This window comes from Falco biarmicus, chromosome 1, assembly GCF_023638135.1.
Source record: "Falco biarmicus isolate bFalBia1 chromosome 1, bFalBia1.pri, whole genome shotgun sequence".
Classification (NCBI taxonomy): domain Eukaryota; kingdom Metazoa; phylum Chordata; class Aves; order Falconiformes; family Falconidae; genus Falco; species Falco biarmicus.
The window spans coordinates 108,945,362-108,956,782 of record NC_079288.1 but is presented as its reverse complement, the minus strand read 5'-3'; the positions used below and the strand labels follow the sequence as shown (position 1 = coordinate 108,956,782).

The 11,421-nt window shown below is 42.5% G+C and overlaps 2 protein-coding genes across 3 annotated transcripts in view; one reads left to right on the top strand and one right to left on the bottom strand.

Moving 5' to 3' along the window:
* Positions 1 to 917: 917 nt before the first annotated feature.
* COPS4 (COP9 signalosome subunit 4) lies at positions 918 to 10,644 on the bottom strand. The gene is made up of 10 exons (XM_056359397.1): positions 10,375 to 10,644; positions 9,044 to 9,123; positions 8,106 to 8,257; positions 6,719 to 6,822; positions 5,706 to 5,859; positions 4,424 to 4,574; positions 3,880 to 4,050; positions 2,423 to 2,538; positions 1,994 to 2,078; positions 918 to 1,493 (listed from the first exon to the last, which is right to left on the bottom strand). Exons 1-10 carry the CDS (start codon positions 10,446 to 10,448, stop codon positions 1,360 to 1,362), a joined length of 1,221 nt encoding a protein of 406 aa, XP_056215372.1. The 5' UTR covers positions 10,449 to 10,644; the 3' UTR covers positions 918 to 1,359.
* Positions 10,645 to 10,752: 108 nt separating this feature from the next.
* Positions 10,753 to 11,421, top strand: part of LIN54 (lin-54 DREAM MuvB core complex component) — a 41,562-nt gene continuing 40,893 nt past the window's right edge. The window contains exon 1 of one of the 2 annotated variants that reach the window (XM_056359383.1): positions 10,753 to 11,065. In XM_056359383.1, the coding sequence (XP_056215358.1) occupies positions 10,862 to 11,065 (204 nt within the window). In that variant the 5' untranslated portion in view covers positions 10,753 to 10,861. The remainder of the gene's footprint in view (positions 11,066 to 11,421) is intronic. The other variant, XM_056359326.1, reaches the window with a different exon arrangement.

Genomic DNA, 11,421 nt, shown 5'->3' with positions numbered 1-11,421 from the left:
AACATCCTCTAGATCTTGAGACAAAAAGACTACAATGAACGCAGACTGAAAACTCATTAACAGTATTATTACTTCACTGAAATGAAAAAGGAACTAAGGTAATTCACATTAAAGCTGGAATTACAACCTAAACAAGATCACCTCAAACTGAAACATAATCTCTGGGCAGGAACAGCTATTGATGAAACTCTGACTTGGCTCTCCATTACCAGATGAGCTCTTGATGGAAACCTCTTCAGTCAACTGCACAGTAAGACTCCATGTACAGCTGACAGATTGTAAAGATGGGTATAGTGTACAGCTCCAGACTGACAAACATCAGAAGGGCCACTTTGGCATTTTGTTGCTGGGCATATGCATTTAAAATTAGTCCTGCTTATCACATGAGACCTTCACCTCATCATCCTATCTCATTATGTAAGTAATAGGCACAGTATTCTCCAGCCACTCCAGTTTCACGTGTTTAATTTTTTGTACTGCAGAATACTTACCTGTCAAAAGTCTTTTGTCACACCTCTAGTTCCAAAAAAACACTGGATAATTTTGTAAAATTATCAATTCATGCTGACCTAGAAAATAAAACAAAAAGCATGCTTGGCTTACCTTACTTGGCATGTGCTATGTTCTCAACACTGTCACTATCAGTGCAACAAGCTCTCTTGGGAATGCTGGTCTCTGCCCCATCTCTCAGCACAGATAAGTCTGTACCCTCCCGCACCAGTGCGGGAGAAGGGTCAGTATTTCCTTCAGCTAAGATTTCAGGCTTGCATTTTATAAACAGAGGAGGAGGAAAAAAGGTGGTTTTCATTTAACATTTTTCAGGAGCTGAAACTGACAATTCAGAAAAAAAAAACCCAACTTACTTCAAGTTATTGCTTAAGTTAAAAAAAAAACCAAACAACAGGCCCCTACAACACTTAAACCAAGTGGCTCATTCCAGGCTTTATTAGAATAATTACAACTAAAAGAAACATGGCACTTACATTTTCACAGCAGAACAAGCACCATAGGAAGTAATGGGCTACAAAGCTATAGCAATATAGTGGAAAAAAAAAAAAAAAGTAAAATTAAATAAACCAAAACCAAAGCTTGCTGCAGACATTACAGCTGCTTTTGCGTGGAAACTACAGCTTTCAGGACAGTAGAGTGCAATGCAGAGGCAGCAACAGCATCATTCTATGCTCAAGAGAACTGGGGGACTGTCACACCAAACACTGTATGACCTAATTCTTAGCCACAGTGAAAGCAGAAGGTAGGGAAATAAAAGTGGGTTATTCATTTGGTTCACAGTCCTACTCAGTTCCCTTCTTCCAGCACAGCAGGCAGTTGACTGCCTCCATTCAGACAACTGCTGCACAGTCACTGAGCCATCTGGGCCTCCATTGCCTGCGCTGTCCATTCTGGGGCTGTCTGACTTATCTTCTCCAGCAGGTTGTTGACCTGGAAACACAGTGACTGAATCTGCTTGTCCCAAGTTGGCAAAGCTTCACGAGCTGCAAAAAAAACACAAAACAACCAGCCCACACAAAAGTTAATTCTTAGCTTCTTAGCAATTTCCATGTCTTTTCAACTGTAACCTTTTCTTCTGCCACTGCCCTCACCTACCTCACAGAGGAAGCCTTCCTTGCAGCTACATCATGCTTATTTCTGTATTCGAAACCTACAATGATTCTGGCTGTCTGTTACAAGCATAAGTCCTGCATTGCAAAGTAGAACTGAACAGAAAACTTCCTGGTGAACCTGTTCCTACAAGTAGACTGCTGGAATAAATTCACATTTTCCTGGGGGTAAGAAAATACATAGCAGGGAGGGTGGGTGAAGTGTGGTCCTCCATTATGGCAAACTCTGCCACCTCCTGATTGCAGCAAGCTCACTTCAGATGGAAGATGGTAAGAAACCAATTTCTTTATCCTGTAAGGCAGCAAACTGAAAAAGCTCACTCTGAATAGTGCTAAAAAATAACATACAGAAATATTACTGTGGTCAAACTTACTCTCAAAATGAACAATTCCATCAATTTGATCAATGAATCCATTCATGCGACCCTCAGTTATCATCTGAGAAGCTATTTTTTCTGCCTGAAATAATGAAGAAAGATATTAGAAACTACTTTTATTCCAAAAGAAGTTAAAAATTATTACGACTTGATAGTCCTTGTGGGTTTTTCAACAGCTCCATGCATTGGTAGGGGAGGAACCTACAGACAACAATACAATTATGAAATGATTGGACATACTATCAGTGGCATCTAACTCCACCATTGTTAATTTCACATCATGTACCTTTCCTTGTCATAAGATGTGCTAGATATTTAAACTTCCTCATAGTATGGAAGTTTTCATTATTTCCTAATATTGAACACAGCTGTTTTCTCATGTCTCTGATGCTCCTTGTTTTTACAAAGGAAGTAGAAAACTGATACCTTAGCTGCAGGGATTTCCAGTAATGCTCCAAGCTCTTCAAAAGTAATGTTGTTATAAAGTTTGCTTGCAGATAGTAAGTTGTGTTCAATAACAGCTCTGTCCAGGATACTGGAACCTTAGGGTTAAATGAGAAAAACATCCATTACTGTAAGATTGAAATACTTGGTTTATGTTGTAGAGGAGACTTTTTTTCCCCCCAAGGGGGAAAGTGAGCAGAAGGTATGCCACAGAGAGGAAAGTGAAAAAAAAAAAAAAAGAAATGGATGGCATGTGGTTGACTTTAGAGACAAGTAGCTTAAACCCTTTTATTTAATTTCTAGAATAATCAAGTGAAGCCTTTGGTTTTGCCAGAAGACTCAGCACCCGAACTGAGGGAGTTTGACCTCCTGTGATCAGCTCCTAGCTTGACAAATGGAAAGATCATTGCTGGGTTTTTTTTTTAATTCATTACAGCTCTTAGGGGTACAATTAACCTCTCTTATGGTGCTTGTACGGTGATAAACCCTCATCTAATCTCTCTCTTCTTGATTTAATGGTTTAACTCATTTGCCTCTTAACTTCCAGTTGAAGATAAGCATATTATTAAATACCAACTAACTTGCATTCTTTAACTTATATGGACAAAAAGAACAGGTTATAAATAAAGAACAAACTGACCCAAGGAAAGGGCTGCAGCTTATTTTTAGTAAGTACCTTTAACCAGTTTTCACCTCTGTGATTACACAGTTGTTTAGCTGCCCTTAAGTAATGAGGATTGTTCACTAGGAAGGTTTTCCTGATTAAGAGGTATTTCACGTTTATGTATTTTTCCACTTCAATATTTATTCTAATCTAGGAAATAGAGACCAGTGTGTTTAGGATTCCAGTGAAGTCATTACTTCACATTACTTCTCACTTTTCAGAGGTTCCAGGAAGAACAGAGCTAGTAAGATGTCAGCAAGAAGGACCAGAAAACAATTTGGAGATACTGTGAGGTCCAAGTCATCCCTTCACTATCTGCCATCTTCCTGTCAAGTCAGGAAGCAGTTCAAATAAATTTATCATCCACACAGACCACTGACAGCCTACATGCAAGTCACATATTTCTAGGCACCCTATTTGTAACAGTGCCTTAGAACTGGAGAAGCTCAAAAGGACAGACTCAAAGTATGAGGCAAAGTTAGAAGTACTTGCAGGTTGTCAGTGAAGAAGACCGTACATGGACACAGAAACATTTTTAGACATTATCTTCCACATGAGTATTTCAAAACCTTAATAGCCAATCAGAAAGATTCACTATGGCTAAGAAGCTTTACTATTAAGCTACACTCATGAGGGTAATATGCTGGGAAATAATTTTAAAATAATCATATAAGCAAGACTAAATTATTTTCCATCACATTTCTTGACTGCATTGGGCAAGTCTAATTCATGTGGATGAACACCTAGCATTACGAGGCTTTAGAGAAATACATACCATCAGCTGTAGTTGCCTTCTGGTGAGGCATTAGCATAGCTGCAAACTCTTGCAGTTGATTTCCACGGATAATTCTGTCGAGATACATTTTCTCCAAGATCCCATAGGCTGCAAGCTGCTGGCATCTCTCATCCTTGAAAAGTGTAGCAAGCATGCGAGAACGCTGTTGTCCTAGGAGAGTAAGGAATCATCCTTATAAGCAATCAACAAATCATTGAGTCTTTAAACAACAGAAAGTTATAATCTTTTTTTTCTCTCAATACATGCAATTAACCAACAAAGCTTTACCAAAGGAGCTCAGCTGTGTTCAGTTCCAAAATACTGTTTGCTACTGACTCTTTTGCACCTTTAGCCAAGATGCCACCTTATCACTAGCAAAGACACAGAATTAATCCAACTCTGAGTTAACAGTATGCCAACAGGTAATTTTGACATCACATTTGCAATTCTGAATCCCTCCCCACAAGTAATCCAGCAGCTGACTTGCTTCAGGGTATATGAAATACATTGGGTCTTTTACACAAAAACATAATGTGTATTTTACCTGCTGATGCCAAAATAGTACAGTGCAAAGCATGCTTTAGTGCCTCCAGTCGCTCAGTTTCATGGACTATGCTCTTATAGGAGAGCTCATTGTATCTTTGGGCAGCCTCAATGAACTTTCTTCTGTAATCAAGAACTCGAGCATAGCAAACCTAGAAAGAATGTCTGTTTCAGAAAAGAAAACTAACAGGGGTGGTTGCATAATACAGGTGTGTATAAATTGCCCCATTATCAAGTGACAACTCCCATAAATTTTGCTCTGCTGCATCCTAGGGAAATCTGTGTCTTCAAATAATTAGCTTGACTTGTAAAGCTCTTGCTGAAGTATTATGGAAAGCATTGGAAAGGGCATTTCCCAGCACTAATCACATGTTAAACACTGCAAATTTGTAAAGGCCAAAGACTAATGAAATATTGTACAGCTGATATTGTAGCTATGCAAGCTTCCCCTTCACTACCAACACTGACAGCTAGCAGCACTTAGGTAGCAACTTACACATTTCAAGTGTTTGCTTCTCCCTTTCAGAACCACTGGCAGCATTCAATATTTCTTCTCTCCCTTCCTTTGTGCTTTTATAACGCTTACAGAAAATATTTACACTTTCAAATGAGTGCACACTTTAAAACATAGCACAGAGGGGAAGAAAAAAAGAAAAGGGAAAACCAACAAACCAAAACCACCACACCCTGAGCTACAGCTCAGGGCACATCTGCTTTGTGTTGTAAAATTTTAAACACCACCACACCTGATTGGTAATACTGCACTACAGTTATCACTGCTCATCTCAGTTACTAAAATAGTTTGAGAAATGAGTGTACAACTTACGTATACAGTAAACCCACAAATAAGCAGAAAGGTCAACAGTTACTTTACTACTTGAGACTTACAGCTACTTCTATGGATAGGACTTACTATTTAATTATTGGGGGGGGGGCTTCCATTGTCCCCAATATCCAATATTGGATTTTTCTCCCCTCTTAGATTTACAAAGGTGAAGGTAGGTAGTATTTCCAATAATATTTCAGATGTTTTAAAGCCTAAATTTTATTTCCAATCAGTACATTTGGCATTTCAGGAACCTTCACAGACTTAGCACCATATCATAAGGATAGAACTTTTTAATTATTGCTAAGATGTAGCTCTCAAGCTCCCAAAACCATTTAGAAGCTTTTCCCTTTGTCTCTTTCCTCATTATGAAAGTTTTAGTGGCACTGCATAAACACATCTCAATGTGGAATCATCTACCTTCAGAAAGAGAAAGCAATAAAGTAAGTCAGACAACCTTATAATGGATTTGCAGCTGTTCATTAGTTGATTCATTCTGAAGCAAGGAAGCTCGATTAATATAAGCTTCTGCTTGAACTGGGTCATCATCCTCCAGATACAGCCTGGCAATTTTCAGGTAGGTCTCCAGTTTATAATCTACATTGTACTGTCTGTAGAGAAACAGAAAATCAAGTGCTCAGAGTTGCTCCACAACTACCCTTGCTCTTAACTGTTTTAAACATCTATTACAATTATTTAGCACTTGGCAACATTTGTTTTACTCTGCTTTCTTCTTCCCTAATATGAAAATTAGTGCTCTCGGTTTAGAGTAAGGAAATTTGAAATGAATGCTAATATAGAACCAGCTCCTACAACCATCAGCAGAAATAATGCTGTCTACCGAGACACAAATGCGTACTCTAATAATATGCTTTTAGTAGACTGGAATTTGCCTTAAGTGGTGAGCCACTAGAGTTAAGAAGCAAACTTGCACTGGAACAAATAGACACTAAACAGGCAAAACCTACAGCAATTCCTTTATATGCCTACAGAGAAAGGACAGAAAGGACAGCCAGTGAAAAGGAACAGCAAGGTTTCTACACTCAAAGAAAAACCAACACAAAACCACAAACTCACAAACAAAACCTCACAAGAAAACTCAACTGTATTTGTTAGTATCCAATTTCAAACAACGTCTTCATTTTGAACTGTAAAAGTGAACACGTGGAAGAACTGCCACCTTTCAAGAACCTCAGAAGCATTCTGGTAAATAGCCTTCTTGATAGTATTTTATCAACAAGACTAACAGGTAATGCAAAACTTCTGGTGCAGTATTCTGACCCACTGAACTGTTTACCGTAATGTACAGTCATCATACTATACTTTTGTCATCTCGCAGTAGGTTCTGGCCTGAACTATTGAAACTCTGGAAAAATATGCAACCCCAAAATTCTCACTCACTGGTCTAGTTAAGTACAAGGGGAGCAAGTGTATTTAATACCACAGAACTGTGTCTAGCAGAGTACTTACTTTTGCCCTGTTTCTAAAGGGATCCCCACCAATACTTGTGCTGCATTTCTCCAGTCTTCTTCTTTCTCATAGATTGATGCAAGATGTTGCCTTATTGAAGCGACCTAAACAATAATAAAATCAATAGTAAATGCTATGAAAGTTGAATGGTTCTGTATTAACTTTCACAGTATTTGTTTTTGTTCATTAATCCCCTCAACACACCCCAGCTTTACAGACACAGCAACCTGCAAGCATGCAACTCTTCCTGCATGAGGAGTCCTGAGTGAGACTCCTGCATCAAGCTTTAATACCAAGCTTTTTAAATATGAGTGCTGATTTGATGCATTTCCACTTAAACTTGTGACAAGATCAAAGGAGCTTATCTTCAAGGAGCAATAAGTAGTAACCTTTTAGAAAGTTTTTTAAAAGATGAAATAAAGCTTCCAAGAACTGGAGCACCAAGATTCACAAACTATTTCTTGCTGTTATACCTCATATCATGCCCATGAGACATGAACAAGGTGACTTATGATTAGATCCTAACACACACACTTCTACTTTGTAGAGCAGCTGTCAGCAGGTAAAAACATCAGTGCTTATAATCTGGGTTTTGTAAGCAGAAGTGTGGGTAAAAAAAAGAAATCATCTCAAATCTTGGATTTAATTTATGCATAATCCTAATAACATAGGCAAGCATGTTCAGTTAAAGAAACTGAGTAAAGAAACAGTTAAAGAGTAAAAGCTGCTTAAAAAGACAAAAGATAAAGAGAAGCAAATACAAATCATGACACAAACTCCCTTGCTTTTCTTCTTGAATACTAGATCCTAAAGGCTTTTTATATAAATATCTTCTGTAGGAACTCTCAGATCACAGTGAATACTCCTAAAACAAAACCAGGACCTGAACTGAAAAAGAACTGCAGCATGTTGATTAATTAACGATAACTGGGATTCCAAGAAAACATTTTTTCCTGGTAAAATGATTATACTAACACACACACACACATACTTATTTTGAAACAAAAGCTATTTGTCAGAGCTTCTCTCTTTACATAACCTGCCTGTTCCATTAGTTGCGTAAAACAATATAAGGAGTACCAGTCTGTCTCTCAATAGTACCTCCAGTAGCTTAAGCGTTGTTTCATTTTAAGAAGCCATTTTCTGGTAGCAAAGGAATTACATGAACAGCATTCCAATGAAGAGACAAATTCTGTATTCTTCGCATTTCCTAAATACTATGCATTTAGCTCAGGTTTTGCATGTACAGGAATGCAAAATTGGACTCTTAAGTAGGAATATCTGCTTTGAATAGCTTTCTTAAAGATTTAAAATAGTCAGCAGATAAGGGCAAAAAAACCCAAAGCCAAGCCTGCAAACAAAAAACCCCTCATCACGGATCTCTCACCTGCTCTTCAAATGAAATAACTCTAGGCTGTATTTTTTCCAAGGTGAAGTGGTAAATTTCTTTGGCTGTGCTGTCAGGAAGACTTGGAAGATGGGTACAGAAATCTGTCAGCAGCTGACGTGAGATCACTAGACTGACATTCTCATTCACCACTGGTTCAGAGACAACACATGGAAGAAAAAACAAGATGGATGCAATGCTTCTCAGTGCCTTCACTGTAAGTGATTATTTACTTTTATATTAAATTTTAATATTTCAAGGTTTTAAATCCGTATCCAAGCAAAGGGTGGGGTTTTTTTCTTTGTTTTTAAAAGGTGATTTTTTTTCTCTCAGAAACTGTTTGTTTACACTAGAGGTCACCAGAGTTCTAACCCCTCATAGATAATAATGAATTTCTCACTTTGATTTACAGTTGAGAGAGATGTTACCTTCTGAATCACTTTTCTGTTTCTGAAAGATCTTGGACAAAGTAGAACTTCAGGCCAAAGTTCACTAAGTTAAGAATAAACTTTCAAAAAATACAACCATTTATACATGTATTCAATAAACCAAATATCCAATACAACACAAAAAAAACCCTAACCATTTATTCTTAACAATTTTTCAAGCAAACTCAAGATGGGAGAAGGACGTTGTTAGTTTAAGTATTGCTTGGCATTCAGTATCAATTTTAGCATTCAACAGAGAATACTTTTTCACCTTCCATCACTGTCACATCGACAGGTTGGAAAGTTATAATAACTAACAAAGCTTACAAGTCCATTCTCCTATACCTTCTGAATGTGGCAACAATGGTTCCTCTTCTAGTTGTTTTTGAGTTCCAACAGGATCAACATATCATGTCTTTATGTAGCCTCACATAGAACTAAGAAATACGTAATCCCACAGACCTCTGACCTTCACTCAAGTGTGCAACCAATTATACCAAATGCACTTACTTGCTTCCACAAAAGCTTTCAAAGCTTCAAGTTGTTCTACACCTGACAGCTGAATAGCTTTTTCCAATATTTGACGATACCTGTCCACAGATTTAAAAATAAATAAATAAATAAATAGAAATCACTCAAAAGACACATTTTTTCACTAACACTGTTTGTTTCTCTGCTTACTTTCTATGTCAAAGTCCTAACTTTGCTTGTATTTTCTATACCTTTAAGGTGGCAATTTTCCAGTGTTTGTACTCAAATGTAAGAAGATTCACCTCAAGTTGGTATCTGGCTCTTTTTAAATCCCAGGACTAGATTCTCAAATAACATAGCTCACCATTTTGTTATCTGTGAATACATGTGCAATTCTGAAGGTTTAAAAAAAAAATCCACATCCCTAGGATAGTGCACAGAAAAAGTAATTAAAACTATCACTCATGGATTAATAAAGTTAGTCAAATGTGCAAAATGCCTTATTCAATGAGAATGAGAACAGTGTTGGGAGCGGAAGATAAACAGAATGTTATGGCCACTTGACATGAGCACTGGCACAGCTGTTTTTAAGTGTTAATTTCTGCAAAAATATCAACTCCCGTTTTCACGCTTCATAAACCTAACTAAACTTGGCCTGGGCCACAACCTCAGTGTGCGCAACACTGATGAAGTATTACAATCATACTGAAGCCACATTTTGAGGGGATTATTTCCAAACTTTTACACGACGCTCCTTCAAGTGAAGCAATTCCTCTAGAAAACAAGCAACGGGACTGGAACTTGCAGAATTTCAGTTGACTGACCGACATCTGACTGAAGCCTCGCGGGAGAGAAAAATCTATGTGACACATTGCACCGCGAGTAGCTCAAACCCTAAGGTTTGCCCTCCAAAATACCCACCTATAGAAAATATAGAACAATAATAACGATGGTGGAGTTAGTGACGCATCTACAGCAGTCGAGAAAAACTAATTTCCCCGCCTCACCATCCCCGCGGGGCCGGCGGGCAGGCAGCGGGGCGCTGAGGGGCGGCGGGCAGGCGTGAGGGAGCCCCGGCGGAGGGCCCAGGCCCCGGGCGGCTGCCTGCGCCAGGGCACCGCCCGCACACTGCAAGCCGCCGTTAGCGACGGCGGAGAAACAAATAAATAAAAAACTGACAGAACCACCTGGTGAAATCTTTCCTCCCGCCTTCTTTTTACTTAAAAAAAAAAAAAAAAAGCGCGGCCATTGGGAAGAGCCGCCTCGCCCTTTGAGGCGAGTATGCGTGCCAGGGATACTGTGGTGGGGTCCGCCACCTCCCCCGCCCCAACGGCCGCTCATCCGCCTCGCCCCACCACGGCGGTACTCACTTGCCCGCCAGGTCCTTGTGAGAGCCGCTGGAGTTCATCAGCTGCGCCAGGTCCTGCCTCACCGCGGCCGCCATCTTCACCCACCCGCCGCCGTCCCCCTGGCCGCCGCAGACCTCCTCCTACCATAGAGAGCCGCGCCGCGGGAAGGCTAGAGGGGCGGCCGCGCGGCGGGGTCACGTGGGCGGGGAGCGCCCGCGCGGGCAGAGCCCGGCCGCGGAGATAACGCCGGGGCAGGCGCCCCGGGGCCGCAGGGCGGCACGCGCAGGGAGCGAAATACAGGCGTCTGCAGCCGCGCGTGCGTGTGGGTGGGCGCGCGCACCGGCAGCCCCAGCGCGCGGCGAGGCTGGGTCCTCCTCCCGTGGCGCGCGCGGCCCCGGAAGCGGGCCGCCTGGCGCGGGGTGGGGCGGGCCCGGAAGCGCGGGGCGGGGCAGCGCGCGCGGGGCGCTGCGCCGGTGGTTGCCAGGGCGGCGCGGCGCAGTATTATGGGATGCGGCGGGGGAATGGCGCGGGGCGCGTGATTTTGAACAAACACGGCGGCTTCGTCGCGGGCGCTGCCGCCGCCGCGGCCGCCGGGCGCGGTAGCGGAGGAGAGGGGACCGGCGGCGGCGCGAGGCGCGGAGGGCGCGCGGCGACGGAGAAAGGTAGCGGCGACGGCGGAGGAGGAGGAGGAGGAAGAGCGCCCGCCCGCCCGGTGAGTGCGAGGGGCGGGAAAGCGTTAGAGGGAAGAAGGGGGCGCGGGCACGGCTCCGCTGGCCGGGAGCGAGCGGCGGAGCGCTGACAGCCGCCCGCCGCCGGGAAGGCGCAGGCCCGGCCCTGCTGGGTGCGCTCCCTGCGGCGGGGCGGGCTCCCGAGCGGCCCCGCCGACCTCCCCGGGCTTGCGGGGACAGCCGCGCCAGTCGCTCCGCCGCCGCCGGGGATGCCGGCTCGGCGGGTCTCGTAGCCGCTGCTCCCTGCGACCAGCTGCCCCTGCAGCTGCGGCGGGCCGGCGGCCAGGCTCCCCTTCGGAGCGGGGATGTGTGCGGGACGCGCCGCCGCCCCGCTCCTCGC